This window comes from Struthio camelus, chromosome 12 (genome assembly GCF_040807025.1).
Source record: "Struthio camelus isolate bStrCam1 chromosome 12, bStrCam1.hap1, whole genome shotgun sequence".
NCBI lineage: Eukaryota > Metazoa > Chordata > Aves > Struthioniformes > Struthionidae > Struthio > Struthio camelus.
In genome coordinates this window covers 1,266,492-1,282,644 of record NC_090953.1, presented here as the reverse complement: position 1 = coordinate 1,282,644, position 16,153 = coordinate 1,266,492, and the positions used below count along the sequence as shown (strand labels likewise).

Here is a 16,153-nt window from a genome sequence, read left to right as displayed (position 1 = left end):
AGAGGTACAGAAAAGAACAGCCAGGATGCTGGCTTGTAACATGGTGACCAAAAAAATTCCTTTAACAGAGAGGCTATTGGGCTTGCTCTTGAAGTGCTAAAATGAGGGAAGTGAGGCCAGAAGTGAAGAAGCAGTGTTTTACGTATGGCTTGAGGAATAGTGAACTCAGCCGTGCATTAACGCCTGCTCCCTGCCCCGCTTCAAGCAGTCACGCTCCTTGTGCTCTTCCCATAGATTCAGTTTCCCTTCATCTTGAAATAGAGACCTCAGTAGCACTGCGAAATGCCATTATCCTTTTCAATCTTTGTGTAAAAAAATAGAAGCAAACGAATCGAAGGATCTGTAGTCTCAAAATGGCCATTTGCTCAAGCCTGGTTTGCTGCAAGGAGATTGTTTGCTCATTGTGGAGTTAATGCAACCCTGCAGCAGTTTTGAGACACTTTGGATACGGCATATTTAAACTGATTTCATATTTTGGAGAGGCAGCCGTAGGTCATCTTCAGCAACTCATTTAAGCAGAGTGGCTTTTTCTCCCCCTCCCTTCATTCCTGAGAATGAGGTGAAAGACAATGCATTCATTTCTCATGAGTTTAGGAAAAGTCCTTCAGTTCTGGCTCTGCATCAGCTCTTAGGAAATGAGAACCTCTGTCTGTCTTTGGATCCACAGACTCTACAAAAAAAGATGATCCCTCTTAACCTCCTGAAAGGCACTGGCCTGATCTGCATGCATGGTCTCTGTATCTCTACAGGGGGAACTTTTCTGCAGGGTGGAAAGATAGAGCTGCCTTAAAGAGGAAACACAGTACCCTTAACAGATTAAATAAAGCAGCCTGCCAAGGCAGCACTCGCATGAAGCAGCGGTTCAGCACAGCCTGAGAGCAGCTAGACGCACACGTGGGTCTAGCTGCAGTCAGGAAAGGGGAGCCGCGACCCCGGTGCCGGCAGCCCATGCAGCCGGCCTGGTTTTCCGAAGTGGGAGCCGAGCTCAGCTTCCTTCGTAGCAAAATGCGTTTGATCTGTTCAGATCTGTTCCTTCCTCCTGCACAGACTGCTTCCCAATGGCCTGAAAATCTTTGATTTGCCTGTCCCAAAATGAGTTATCTTTTCCCAATTCAAGATGGCTGCATGGCCGGGGCCGTGGTCCCGCAGCGCCCAGCTCCTCAGCCCGCTGGGGGATCGCCTGGGAGCCTGCGCGAGTTGACGTGCGTGGTGAGAAAAGGATGGGGCTTTAGCAGTGGTGAATTGCTCCAGGAGAGATTTGCTTTTTCATGGCACAAAGGGAAAGCAAAGACTAGGCATATCGTGTAAACACCAGTGAGCCTCACAGTACGTGAGATGCATAAATAAATTCCTTCTCTTCCTAATGCCTTCTGGCAGCTGGCTGGAATCGGCAGCGCTGCAGAGCCACAGGGCCGTCAGGGAGGGCTCTGAGCACCAAAGCTGTGCTGGGACAACATTATCTGTGAGCTATAGAAGTGAGACGGACAAGCACAGCATTTAAGCATACAGCATATGCACGCTTACCGGTTACTCCATCTCTAATGTTAGCTACCATAAAGTTGCTAAATGTGATAGCTTCTTTTGCATTCATTCCCAAAGGAGGGTACCTCAGGCCATGAAAGAAGCAGTAGCCAGGGATAATACTTGTTAAATTCGGAACTGGCACTGAGAGCATTGCAAAGGCCAGAGGTCAGGAGCTTAATGCTCTCGTTTTGCTAGCTCAGCTCTAAACTCAACCTTTCCTTGTTTTTACAAAACCTGTACCAGGAAGTTTATTTTTCCCTAGCATAAAAGTAAATGCTTAGGTCTGTGTGGCAGAAGCTTAAATGAAATTTAAAGCGACTTCCTCACCAACTTAAAAAAACAACCTCAAAAGTTTGGGGTTTCAATTTCTAATGTGCTGGCTTAGCCTGGGTTTTAACAGCCCTGCTTTAGGCTATTTCATTAGACTAAAATTTGGCACATACTTGAAGATTGGGGTGTATACTCAAATGAAGTGTTAGGATTATTAAAAAAAATTGTTAATAGAAAAAATAACAATAAAAGGATTAAATGAAAAATCAATTAATCCTTTATGGACCCTCCCTGAAGGACTGCAAAAATTAAGTACATGATATGGCTTTCCTTGCCCAAGAACAAATTCCAGGGAAGAACCAGAAGCTCAGCCAAGATTTTCAGAGCCGAGTTTGACCCCCCCGCCACACACACACATGCACACATCCATGCTAAGACACTAAGTTAAACCAAAGTATGGTCCGATCTGGAAAAGTGATTAGCAGTCAACAACTCCCGTTGACTTCATTGTATAAAAATGCTTTTGAAAACCATAGTCCTGCTCCAGGGTCTAATCTAAGGTCAGTAAGCTAGTTAGAGCAATCTCTCTAGCGGAGGGTGGATGCGTAACCTCCACCCTCTGCTACAGCCAGCTGAGGTTTTGTTGTGCAGGAGGATCACACCTTCGCCCATAGCACGCTGTACGAAGAGAAGTACCGCGTAGAAGCAGACAGATGGTGTTCGGTCTGTACGCAGCTTGCAGTAATGCAGTTCCTGGCGTTTCCATATCAGCTTCCAGAGTGTTGACATGTTGGAAAGGAATCAGAAAAGAACTAACCCATCAGTTTTAGTCCTGGAAAGTTACCTTCCAGGGACTTCAGAAGCGTTATCCTTTCAGCTCATTCAAGAGAAGGTAGGAGGTAACTTGGTTGTGACCTATAAATAACTTTCTAGGAAGACAGGTCTGATAAGCAGAAGGCTCGTTAGCAGAAGCAAGCACAGCGAGGTACAGTGGCTGCATACTAAAAATATAAAAGCGCTCAGTGGGTGTCTACCTCAGCATGGCATCCCTCCAGGCCGGAGCACTAAACCTCTGAAGTGCTGCTTAGATTCCTATCAGTACGTGGCATATTTTCAACGGAGTTTTCCTAAACTCCTTGGACTTTTTACCTGTGTTACGTTTACTCTGTTCAATGCAGTGTGTAACTCCCCGCAGGGAGCGCGCCAGCCCCGGCTCCGAGCCTGCCAGGAGCCGTCGCTGTCTTCTCCCTCTTGCACTCAATGTCGCTTTCAAAACCAGCAACCCAAAACGTCATGACTGTATAATCCTGTCATGTCCAGCGGGTGTGAGTTGCCCAGAGGTCATACCCTGTTGAATTGTAAATGATTACCAAACCCTGCAAAGGTGAAACGGTTTTACATGGTTAAATGAGTGAGATATAAGTGCATTAAACAGGGGCTATCAGCCTTTTAACGTGCAGTTTGAATACCGGCTGGTGCTCTCTCCCTGTTGCCATCAGAAAGCTTTGTGTGTGGCACGGAAGTTACTCTGGGCTGGTGTGTGATGAGGTTTTTCTCTCTCATCAGAGACTCTGAAGGTATTTTAGGATTATGCCTCAATAGGCCTGTGGCCTGCAACGTGTGCAAATGGGACGAAAGGTGAATATTTGTGTGCTCTGCTGTCCCAGCCTGGTGCTGGCTTGTGAGCAGCAACCATCTTCGGTGAGGGAGAACCGGCAGAGGAAGCTGTCACTCCGCGGTGAGCGAGGTCGTGGCCTGGCTTTGCCGGGACAAACGCTGCACGGAGGAGGCAGAGCGGATTCCATTTTGCAAGATTTTTTTGCAAGAGGAATCTCAGTTTGCAGGACTGAGAGGCCTGTGCGCTCTCGGAGTTAAATGCGTGCTAGCAGGGCCTGTCTAAGCACGGAAAAACCTGTTTCCATGAACAGAATTTGGAGACAAGTTCTGAGGGACAGCAGGGTGTACGAGTTTGGCAGGAGGGGTAATTTGTCATGCAAGGGATGGTGCCTGACGCCTGCAGCCTTCCAGCGCGACTCTCGCTGCAGAGGGGCTCTTGGCGTTGAGGAGAAGCTGGGCTGCAACGCGGGATGCTCTGGCGTGCCCGGGCGCCGGCCGCGGGAGATACTTACGGTAACCCCAGTGGGGCTTTGCACCAGCAAATTATTCCCTTTTCCCAAATCACTGTAGTCCTTTCTGTGCACCCTGCCCTGTCAGAGGGGCTCGGCAGGGCAGAGGGTTTATAGCAACTTCTCTGAGACCTGGATCGAATTCACGGCATTAAATTGCAGCGAGCCCCTGCCTGGGCCGCTCACCGCGGGCAGGAGGGGAAGCTGGGGAATTGGGCTCCCGCGGTTCCTGCCAGTCTCGGCCTCGGCCCCGCACCATCCCGCGCGGCCCTGCCGACCGGGCTGGAAAACGCGGAGCCAGCGCTGGCCGAAGGACTCCGCGCGCAGCGGCCCCGCGCCACGCAGCCACGCCGTTCACTGGCACCTAGCAGCTGGCGCTTAGGGGCTTCGTCGGTGTTAAACAGTTTTTTCAAGCTACAGAGAAATTATTGCCCTGCAGAAATAGCTGTTGCTAGAGAGGAAGAGAGGAAATACCTCTACTGAAATAGCAAATTAATTTTAGAACAGCACAGTGACCTCGTTGCCGACGGGCTGGGGGGCCAAGGGGCGTACTGAAACCCGAGGCGGGAGGAAGCGCCTCCGTGTTCTGCGTCTGCTGCGTTCTTCGCATTAACCACCAAAGATCACGTTTGCTCTTGTGGGAATCAGGGCATCGGCCTTTCCCTAAACAAAACCTTTTGTTCACCCAACGGAGGCAACGCGGAGCGACGGTCCGCGAGCCGCCCCCCGGCTCCGTGCCCACGGCCAAGACTTGCCGTGGAGAACAGTGTCCCGAGGAAGAAAAAAGCCCGTTTTGTTGTGTCGCCTCCTGAGGCCGCTGCGTGCTCCCCCGGCGCGGGAGCGGGGTCTCCCGCGGCCGAGCCGCCCGGGCTGAGCCGCCAGGTTGTCGGCCCCATGCGTCAGCCTTGGCAAGGACCTGATCTGCCCCTTCTAAAAGAAGAGTTGTAATTTATTTTAATCGTTTCTACAGGAAGTAAAATTAGACAGCGCTGATGAAATGTAATGGAGCCTTACGCAATCGCGTAAGATGCTGGAGGCTAAGCGAAGCGCGTGTTTGCTGTTACGTAAAGTGGAAACAGAGGAATGAAAAATTAAATCGAGCACCACCCCTATATGCTTATAACGTATGCGTATTTGGTGACGGGTCTCTCGCGCGGTCAGTAATGAGAGCCGCAGCTTCGCGCCGTGTGTTTGATCCGGCAGCGATGGCCTCACGGAGTCAGGACCGCGTGTGGAGAGAGCAGGGAGAGGGAGTAACCCCGGCCCCGAGGGAACGGCTTCCTCCTCCGCCGGCCGGCCCGCGGCGCCCCGCTCTCCGGCCGGGGCCCGGTCTCGGCGCGGCAGCGCTCGCGTCTCGCGCTCCCCGTGCGAGAGCATCCCCCCGGGCAGGCTGCGCTGGCGCGTCGCTCCGGGGGCATCAGCCGCCCCCGCCCCGACGGGGGCTCTCGCGCTCCGCAGCCCCTCCGCAGCGAGGAGACGGTGACGGCCGGCAGCGTGCTGCGTCACCCGCGGCCGTCCCCGCAGCTGGAGCAGCTCTCCCCCCTCGTGCGAGCGAGCGAGCGAGCGAGGTACCGCAATCTGGCTGCTGAGTAATAGTTCCCAAAACAAAGTCCGTCCTCGAAGCAGGGCTTGATGTTTGTGAGACACCTGCAGGAAATGGAGCGGATGATTTCAGTTTTGGAAATAATCTAAACACAATGCCCAGGAAAATTAATTCTCTCCTAGCCGCGCTAGCAGTAACGCTGTCCCCGTGTTCCCCCCCGCCAGGCTTCGTCTGCGAGCGCGACCGCTTGACCTTCGGTTTTTGCCAGACCCTCCGGCTCCTGGGAAGATGCCCGCTCGCCACGGTTCGCATGCAGTGCTGCCGCACCTGCCGCCAGCCCGGCCCCAGCCCGCGGGAGCGCGGCGACCAGCGGGCCTCCCGGCGCTGACGTGCTGCACGGCCCCCGCGCCGGCCGCGCGCCCCCGCTCCTCCTCGGAGAATTGTATGGTGCTCTTCCGAAACACAGGCAAGGCGCGATTTGCTTTATTCACTACACTATGACGGTGCTCAAACCACGAGTCTGAAAAATGAAGTCCGGCTTGGACTAGGTATGCAGGTCCTGCTGGTGGCCATGACAAACGTGCTGTTTCCTAGCAAGTAGCTGAAACAGAAGCAATTTCCCATTTCGAGGGGTCACACCTACCATTAGATGATCAACAGGAAAACATTTTAGGGAAGGGAAACTTAAGGCAGCAATAATCTGGGGAGATGTCTCAGAAATGCTTATGGTGCTATCATTTGATATTTTCAGTCTCTTGATGGTGTTGGCAGGCCAGCACAAAACTCTGACTTTTATTATTATTTTTATATATATAAAATGAGCATCTATCATTCCACCAGTGTAGCTGACCATTTTGATTAGTTTTTTGTTTTCCTTACTGGACTTGAAGCTGGCAGCCCATTTCTGTATTTTATGTTAAAATATTTATGCACTGAAGCTGAAGACCCATAATTTAAGAAACGGAGACAGAGAGCGGGTAGGAGAGGAAGCAAGCTATCTGCCTAAGGCAGCGCAAACAGTACCGGGCGCACAGCGTGCCCAGGGCTCTGCACCCTCCTCTCCCGCTGCTGCCTTTCTCTGCAAAAGCAAGTGCCCAAATCAGTTTGCGGAGCGAAGGGAAGGGTTAGGGACTCCAAGGCATGAATGAGGTGATAACTTTGTTTTGGAGTCAAACAGTATAGGCCCTTGCGTGTATTTATGAAGGAGCCAGAAAACTTTTTGGGCCCAAATTGTGAGCAATGCGTTTAAATTGCTATTTTACCTTCTCTGTGCTTTTCCTCATGAAGGCATAAATGGCAAAGTGGATTAGAACTACACAACTGGATTTCCGTATGCCGCTACGGCTTAGAAGCTTAATGGTTGGTTAAGGTGTTTTTCTGTGTTCTTACCAAGCTAAAAACTTTCTTTCTGCTTATATAGACTCATTTTTGTTAAGGTTAGTTGATTCTTTTAACTAGAATACGCAGTATTGTATGAGGAGAGGCGCCGCAGCGGGCGCCGTTCCGGCCTGCCAGGGCCCCCGTAGTGATCGTATGTTAATCCCCCAGTGTCCTAGGAAGGATTTGCTGTTAGACTGGTCCCTGGAAGAGGGTCAGGAGCATTTTGATAGAACTTCCTTTCTTTATTACTCTTCCGGCTGTAAAAGATGCCCAAATAATGGGAGACCGTGAACACAATCCTGCTTGCATTGAACTCAGTGGAAAAAAGATCGAGCCCAGCATGAGTTATGTTGTGCAATACAGCCATATAGTCCAAACTGAATTTCTCTTCTTCTTAATTTGTACTATTTGAAACAACTTTCAGTACACTGTCACATAACAAGGGAAATTCCTGTGTGTAATTTGTATGTAAAACACAGTCCATGACTTCACCGTTTGTGTTCTGTTTCTTTCAATGTGGTGTAAATTTTTATATTTAAAGAGACTGTGTTCCTTCCTGTTTTCCTTCTCATCGGCATCATCCGTCCCATGCTTTCGCCAGAGCTCCTAGGTTTTACCGAGGAATAGTCTCTAAACATGTTGGATTTTAATGGCTATAGCTCACAAGTATGTTAAATTAAACAGTTACTGAGGGAAAAAAATCAGGGTTTCATATTTGCTCTTCCCCTTGGGGAAATGCAAAGAATTTTTCAGGGAAAAGTCAGGTAAGTGGAGACTGTTTAGGTACTGCCAGCAGCAGGGAGTTGATTACCCCCTTCTCAGCTGCAACAGAAAGGAGCAAGCAGTTTGTATCTGAAAATCATTTAAGGCTGCTATTGGAAATTGGGATTTGTGTGATTAAAATGTGAGCTCTGTGCATTTGGGGTAAAATAATGGAAGCCCTCGGGCGACTTGCAGATCTGAAGGCCACGGCTGTGGCATTACGGTGATGTTGGTAGCAGCAAGCGTTTGCTCTGCAGAGCAGCTGGCCCCCAGCAGCCGTTCTGCAGCATACACCACGTTGCACCGGAGTCACGTACTCAGTGCCAGGGTCCAGGTTATTTCGCTGTCTTTGTAGCCTTTAGGAGGCCAGTCCACAACGGATAGGACGTCTCGGCCACTCCCGGAGCACAGTGCAAACTGCTCCTGAGCTAGGGCGGCCCCGGGATGGATCTCGTGAGCTCGACGCCTCCAGGGCTGCAGAGATGGTCTCCTCCCTCTGGGGACCAACCCCAAGCTAATTTAATGTAATGCTTCGAGAACTGCCAAGCCGCAGCGTGTCTCAAAGACCCAGCATCTCCAGGTCAGAGCCTAGGGACGGTGCAGAGCTCTGGGAAAGGGCTGAGGGGAGCCGGTTCCCAAGTGCTCTCACCACAAGCAGTAGGAATTAATTTGACCCGAAAGCAGGGATAACATCCAGCTCGACCGATCAGCCCCACAGCAGAAACCCTGCAGAGGTCTTTGGTGAGCACGAGGCTGCGGGAGAGCTTGCGAGGCTGCATTGCTCGGTACGCAGCTCCCTGATACCAGGGCGTTTCTCTGGATTTTAGCCACACGGTGAGTCTGGCCGCCTACAAGCATATAACGATAGACTGCATTTTAAGTAATAATCGCATGTTTTGCCTAGACACCTGCAACGTTTTCTTTTAATGAAATATCTACAATTTGGAAAGTGGACTGCAACTGTAAATGAAAACCTCTGCACAATTCATGCAATTCAGCTCCTAAATGTCTGCCGTCATTAGCTCTGAAAATGTGTAATATCAGGATCCACTTTAAACTACAGGGATGCGTACGTGCATACAGAGCGCATTACCTCCTCCTGCGACAAAGCCAAGTCTTTCCCAGGAGCAAACATGGATATTTACTTGCTCTGCTTTGTTAGTATCAATGTTTTGGCTTGCTCCTTGTAATCACGCAACTAAATTGAAATTCCTTTTTTTTCCAGCACCACTTTATTAATGGGTTACTACAAGAGGGGCATTACTGTAGAAATAACTGCTGCTCTAATCTGCAAATGAATGCAGGAAAGTAGTTATTAATGAAAAGATGTTTGAAATAGGTGCTTTTTCCTAAGGTATCTAAGGATAGCTTAAAAAGAAGGCAAGTTTAGCTTTTTTGCTAGATAAATTAGAACAGAACATGAAGGAGAAGCAAAAATGCTTCTAGCTCTGAACTTTTTTTAAAAGTAAACTCAATTTTGTTCTGCTAAACAGATACTAAATGTTTCAGCATGAGAGATGGATTGCTATTTTGTCTTTGTCACCCAGCCCTGTGCCATTCAGGGCATCTGTGGGTTTTTCTTTCTAAGTGCAGCTGTACCGAGTATTTCCTCTTAGAACTGAGGCCAGCTCTCAGTAATCATTACTTTCCTTTTTTTTTAGTAATTCCTAAAAGGTTCACGCATTTCCCTCACATTATTCGTGCGCCAGTGTCACCAGGAAAGGTGAGGTCTGCTTGGTCTGAAGAAAAACCGTCACAGGTCTGTGGGTCACCAAGTTGCACGATCAGTATTGGCCACTGTCCTGCAATCCAGACCCCAAGCAAAACAAACGAACAAACGAAACAAAGCCGAAGTCATCCAGTGTAAACCCTTTGCAAAAAAGCTATTAGATGCCAGTGCCAAGGTTGCTGGCTTGCCCCGCGCTGAGAGCCCGCGCGGGTCACCGGCGTCTGGCTCCTGGTGAGCGGTGCTGGCGGGCGCCCCTGGGCCGCCGGCCCGCTCGCCCTCCGTGCCTCCCAAGCACCCGAGCTATTAATAGCACTTAAGAAATAAAAGCCCCAAATGATGCTTTCCATTAAAAATACAGGATATGTGGTTACCGGGACGCATTCAATTTGTCATTATAAGGTACTTTTGGTTCATTACTTCAGAAAGACCCTTTTGGAGACCAGCTCTGCAAAACACGTATGCTTCATTTGCTGCACAGTAAAGACACGGATCCCACCAATTGTGGACCATAGCAAAGCGCGAGTCTAAGTCTCTCTGACCTTTGTCCACTCAGTTTTACTTGGCACATTTGAAAAACGTTTGGTTTTTCCGCTAAGCTGTCAGAGGCTGCCGGATGTTTTGTTGTAGCAGCCGTCCCGCACCGGCAGCTGCGAGCGGTGCGCTGGGTTCGTGGGAGATTGGGGCTGCTTTTGGAGGGGGGAACAATGCACTTCTAAACAAAGCCGGCTGAGCTTAAGTACACCAGCAACCGGCACCAGGGCGATGCAAGGCTGGAGCAGGGCCCCTGTTTCACATGACTTGTTCTTAAAGTTGTGCGTCGCTGAGGTGTTCTTGCATGTGCGTGGTGCAGACGGTGCCTCCATCGGCGTACAGCGCCCACGCGCCGAGACCTGCTGGCCTGTCTCCGGGCGCAGCCACCTCTGCATATACGTGTTTATACGTGTATGGTTACGTCTTAGCGCTAGCCCGCACTATCACCGCTACCACGACGCGGTAGCGTCAGCCGGGAGGCTCGTACGTGGTCAGCATTTCACAAGAGAGGCTTCCTGGAAACCATGTCCCATAGGGCGAGAAGGGATCAGCAGGGATTACCTGCAAAAAAGGGTGGAAGTCAAAGGGAGGCTGAAGATGGAGGCAGAAGGCAGCTGCTTTGCTTGACTCCGGGCAGCGCAGCGCACGGCACGTCGCGGCGTTTCATCCCGCACCGGAGAAGTTACCAGCCCCGATCTGCCGACGAGTCTTAGAGCTGATTTATCAGTAAGAACGCTCTCTTTTTTTTTGGTGCAAGACAGACATAGAATTTATTTTTACATTTAAAAACATGTTTTCAAAGAAATAAGTGGATCACCCAGGACAGCAAGGTCCTGCTGTGCCTTGCCCTCCCTTGCCGGCCTTCGCGCGAGCTCCTCTGCCCGGGGGCACTCGCTCGGTCTCACCGGCCTCGGCGCACCAGCGCTGGGAAAGACCCTAAATGCACTTTTCCCCCGAGCCAGATCTCTGGCAAATACTCGGCTGCTCTGAAAGGACAGTTGTTTTTAAACCACCTGGAGACGCTGGAAGCGAGAGGGAGGGCGGGAGGCAGCAGCCGCGGGCTCTGCTCTCGGGGAGCTCCTCGGGCGCCCGGCGGCTGGGAAACGGGGCGTTCCCGACCCGCAGCAAGCCCAAAATTGGAGATGTTCATGCCTCGGCGAGGCTGCCTGGGTTTGCGGCCCGGCTCGCTGGCACGCGTTTCATCTCTCCCTCGCGCGCTCAGGAAGCGGCCTGCTTTGGAGTCCAGAGTTATTTCATCACTTCTCTTGCTATAAACAGAGCCCCAAAGTAAAACCGCTTCTAAATTGGAGCCACGTTTAGCGCTTGGCTGTGACGGCTGGGCTTTAAGGCAAACAAAGGACAGCTTATTTTCCTTTGGGCAATTTTACTGAAGTTCAAATGGTTGAATTATTGTATGAATACGGTTTGGCGATGCTTATTGCTCTTCGTGTAGGAGCTACAGCTCCGACCTCTCAGGTGTGCTGAGAGCAGCTGAGAACGGGGAGTGTCGTGACACGTGTCGGCCGCAGAAGCCCCAGGACCCAGCGCAGACCCAGGACAGAAGCAGCTACTTCAGATCCAGGCCTGGCTTTGCGTTTGCCTCGTATTTTTACCAGCGCCCTGCACATAATGCTGCAAAGTCGAAAGGGCCGGCCCCGCGCCGCCCCGGCCAGGTGGAGCGTTTGCTGCCGAGCGCTTTTCCCAAACTTCTAAACAAAACTCAGGGCAGCGATTCTCCCCCTGCACCGCTTCCAGCCAGGGAGAGCTAGCCCAGAAACGCGGCTCAGGGTGCTTTTTGTTTTTTTTAATGCTGAACTTTGCCCGCGGCAGAACAAAATGCCTGCTCTGGAGAGCAGGATGCGTGGAAAGGCTGGGCCGCTCCCGCAGCGGCGCCTGGCTCCGCGGGGACAGCCCTCCTGCTCGCCCCGGCCGCCCGGCGGGATGTGATCCAGGCGGGACGCTTCCCCGCGTCTCAGGCGCTCACGGCACGTCTCCGCAGTCGCCTGCCCCTGCACGCTCCAGAACACGGGCCTTCTGCTGGCTTCCCTTAAAACTGAGAGAAAGAAAGCAAAGCACCAAGGGTTTCAGCAACTCGTGAAGGAGGGAAGATGGGGCGGGGGGGACTCATCATGGGGAGGGGAAGACAAAATTCTGAATAATGGAAAATGTCTAAAACGATAAAACTCAGCAAAATCCATATGCAGAAAATTAAAAACAGAAGAGTCCTATTTTAGACAAATAAATCTTCATGCTCACCGGAAGCTGCCATCCCCAGGATCTCCTCCGAGTTGCACGCGATTTCGAGATTTTAAAGATTTATTCACTCCACCTGGCATTGCACCTCTGTTCCCAGGATAATCCAGTGTCCAAAATGCCTTAGTAGTTGGGCTGAGTTGTGTTAGCTAATAAATATAAACGTGGCACATCCAAACTTTCCTTTACCTGCTTTTCTCGCAGGTATCCCATACGGCACCTTGCAGAGCTGCAGGTCAGCTGTATGCGCTGAGCAGTAAGTTTTGGAACCGGCGCTCGTAAGAAGCCTTTTCCTATATTTTCCACTGAGGAAATAGAACAGACAATATGTTTTTAAAGGGTATTTCAGCTAAGTTTCCTGTAATTTATTCTAATCTTCAGCTGCTAATTACCAAACAGGGAAAGAATTGCTCACAGGTTTCAGTTGCCATTTTTTGGACCAGCACGTCATAAATCTGCAGGAGGCAGAGTTGGAGCACGCGCAGACGGCCTCCAGCGAAGGGCAGCGCTAAAACTGCAAGAGAAACGCTTTCCTCTTCTTCCTTTTACATACTTCAACTATATAAGGAATACTAAAGATGAAAGTATTCCAAAAAAGAAATTGATTCTGGAGCTGATCAGTCCTCAAGTGGAGTTTTTCAGTGATTTGCGGAGATGCCGTTCGGGGCCCGGAGGCGGCCGGGGCAGCCCTGGGGGCCCAGGCGTTGTGCAGGCAACCCAAACCAAGCTAAAAGACGGCATTTCCGTTTTTCTGAGGTTTAGCACAAACGCGCAGGGAACTCACCCTGTTAACCAGGCCACTTCCTCCTAGGGAGGGATTTTTAAATCTTGTCAGGCGACTATTTTCATTATAATTACAGAAATACATGGGCTGAAACGAAAGACTTTTCCTCCCGGATCTTGCCATCGAGAGTTTTTGCTAAGTATGTGCAGATAGACACGTGGAAAGGGGAATGCTCACAGTTTGAACAAATTTCAGTCAGCTGGGAGCAGTAGCAGCAAAAAAATCATTTGCAAGATACACACATTTCTTTTTTTTTTTTCAAATCTAAACCAAAACCCCAGATCTCCCAAAGTGGAAATGTCAGGGCAACCGGAAACGGGCTGGAATAACGCTGCTGGGGAATGACACGGACCCCGCTGGTTTCCCTGTTGAATAGCACGTCCGCGTGCGGCGCCCGTTGCTTCGCAGGGGTGGAAACTGCTGCCGAAGGCCGGGCAGCGCGAGGCAGCGCCGAGCAGCCCCGAGCCCGCTGCGCCGCCGTGAGCCGCGGAGGCGCTCGCTCCTGTCTCGCTTGGTCCAGCGGCCTTTCAACGTGCCCTTCTCCCGCTTACCGGAGCGAGGATTAAACCGGCAGGCCCCGTCTGCCTCGCCTCCGTCGACGTCCGTCTCCGCAGCAGCTGGATCCAGCCCAACTTTCTGCAGGCAGGTGGCAGGCGTGATTTAAAGCATTTAAGAAGAAGTGAGAGCTCCCTGGTTTTGGGCAGTGCTCGATACGGGAAAGAGCTGGGCTAAGGTCCAGTCGGGAACCGGTGAGGTCGGCTCGCGGCTCTGAAAGGAGCCCAAAGCAGGTGCCGCTGAGCAGGGGACGAGGGACGGAGGACGGCGAGCACCCAGCCCCGCGGCCGTGACGTCGGCAGCTCGTTGGCCCTCTGCTTTTGGCTCTTTGAGCAAAGTTTGTCCCCGTGCGATGGTGGCAGGACAGGGGACAGGACTGAACCGCAGAGGTAAGCGCCGAGCAGAAGCGTTAGACGCGAGTGAAATAACGAGGCCGCCTAAACCGAGCCAAGCCCAAGGTCTCGTCCGTCATCGCAGATTAACCAGAGGAAGCAGCTCGCAGATGGTTTTCGGTGGAAACTTGCACTAAGCAGGGGCTGAGCTCAGCCCGCTCTGCCGGGAAGTTTTCCCAAAGGGACGAGCTGGAAAACGGAGCGAGACGCGGCCCCATCTCCCCGAGCCACCTCCAGACGTCTCCGGAGCCGGAGGCAGGAAGGAGCTGCGACCTCGCTGGAGAAACAGCAGGGATCTGCTGGGGCAGGTTGGCTGTTGAACGCGTTCACCATGACTTTGAAACCGTTTCCTCGTCCAATGAAGCAGTTAGATCACCGGGTCGGAGCACCTGCGTTTCGCTGGCTCTCGGGTTCACGCGGGTCCCTCCGTGCCGGCCGCCTGCTCGTAGCTGGAGTATTTTAGTCCCCAAAGAGCTGGCGGTGCCACGGCCGGCGGCAGCCGGTGGGAGATCCCGGCAGGGGGGTCTCGGGAGCAGCTTGCAGCATCCGGCCAATTCCCTTTGCGGTCACAGTCACCGTCTCAGAGCAGTCTGAAGATCAGTTTTAAGACATTTGCCCCAAATGTTAAATCCCGTTTGCAGTTTCCCTGGATAACCACTTGCCGGTCACGAGGGGACGTTCACCGGCTGATCCTTAAGGAATCGGGGAACGATTTGTCCCGTGCCGCATTTCCCGGGCTGCAGCGTAGTTCTCACGTTTTCGCTCGTGGATCTCACTAATGGCAAAAGAGCTTCGCTGCGTTTTGGGGCTGGCACTGAGCCTGGGGCCCTCACATAGCCACAGCACTGCCGCACTTCCGAGGAAGCCCAGGTCGTTCCAGAAAGCGGAAATCGGCTCCCTTGCCGCACAGCAGCCCCTCTGCCCAGGCCCCTTCCAGAAACACGGCGGCAGCGAGCGGAGCTGCTGCAGGCGCCGCCGGTCCGCGTCAGCCCCGGCACGTCGCTGCCTCGCTCCGAAATTAATGAAGCTGTTCCCTTCTGTCGCAAGGAAGATCTGCCTTTTTTGCGACGTCGGGCTAAACTGAAGCAGTAGCAGCTGCCTTTCTGGGGGGTGTTTTGAGGGTGCCCGGGGCCCCCATCACTAGAGGTGGGCAGCGCTTTAGCTTCTTCCATTATACAGCAGGTTTTTGCAAAGAGAAATTATTCCATTGCAGGAAAAGCCTGACAAAGCCACAGGAACCGCAGGAGGCTGGCGGCGGGGCCGGGCCGCGCGGCGCCAGCTGCCCTCCCAGCGCTCGAGTACTTTGGGGAAGACGTTCCCGAGGCCGTGGCCCGTGTGCCGGGATACGGCCCAGCACGCTCCCCCTCCGCGGCCGGCGGCACCCTCGGCGCGCTCGCGGGGCTCTAACTCGGAGGCGGAAGATTTGCAGAGAGATTTGCAGCTCCAGCCGCTGCAGTTTTCCTGCTGTCTGAGCACCGCTGCCCCCTGCCCAGCCCGGAGCTTCCCCCCATCAGCTTGCTCAACCGAGGCGCCGTTTCGCGGCCGGGAGCACCTCCACCCGGCGGAGGGGACAGCATCCCGGACGCGTTGGAGTTACGTGCTTCTGCTTTGCCTTCTCCAGGGCTTGCAGCCCAGCGGACCGCGATTTCTGGGACAAGTAAAAATAGCTCGACTTCATTAGACCGTTATAGCGTGGCTTAAAGACATAATTCTAGAGTGATGACATGTTTGGTTGTGTAATTACAGCCTCAGCTGGGCCCCGTTACAGAAAGGTGCATTTGCTGAATTGGCAGCAGATGAGTCCCACCGCTGATTGCTTCAGGCTCGGGGAGGGTCGGGAGCGTTTCCCGAGGGGGCAACGCAGCTCAGAGGACTTGAGCCGAGTGCGTCTGTCTTGGGGGAGGAAAGAGCAGGGCAAGAAGCGGAGGGTTTAAGAAAGTGCCGGGGCGCACGTTTCGGTGATAAGAGGATGGAGGAACGGAGGAGCGTTGCTGCAAAGCCCCATGTGCACCGTTGGCGCCTGGGCTGAGTCCTGAAAGAGCGAAGATGCCTCGCTCCTGACCCGCTGCTGCGTTAGCCCCGCGCGGTGGCCTGTGACGTTCCCACCCGTTGTAGTCCGGTAAGAATAAGAGCCCTTTTTATTTTCCTCTGTTTTTAAAACTTGTGGTGTCAGCACAGAAAGCTCTACCTAAGCAGAGCCGCAAGGTCAGGAAAGGGCAGGGAGGCCTTTGCTCACCCAGAGCGATGGCCTTTGTTAAAAAATTGAAGGAAGAAATCTGTTTCACGTGAGTATGGAAGGAGGAG

General features: G+C 52.4%; 1 protein-coding gene across 2 annotated transcripts in view; it reads left to right on the top strand.

Annotated features, from left to right (window-relative positions):
• ADAMTS7 (ADAM metallopeptidase with thrombospondin type 1 motif 7) overlaps positions 1-16,153 on the top strand; it is a 106,743-nt gene that overhangs the window by 74,493 nt on the left and 16,097 nt on the right. The window contains exon 24 of one of the 2 annotated variants that reach the window (XM_068958065.1): positions 5,688-7,387. The exons of the other annotated variant lie outside the window; for it this stretch is intronic. Coding sequence (XP_068814166.1) covers positions 5,688-5,851 — 164 coding nt within the window. The 3' untranslated portion in view covers positions 5,852-7,387. Of the gene's footprint in view, positions 1-5,687; positions 7,388-16,153 lie in introns of those variants that run through there. 2 annotated transcript variants of the gene reach the window in all.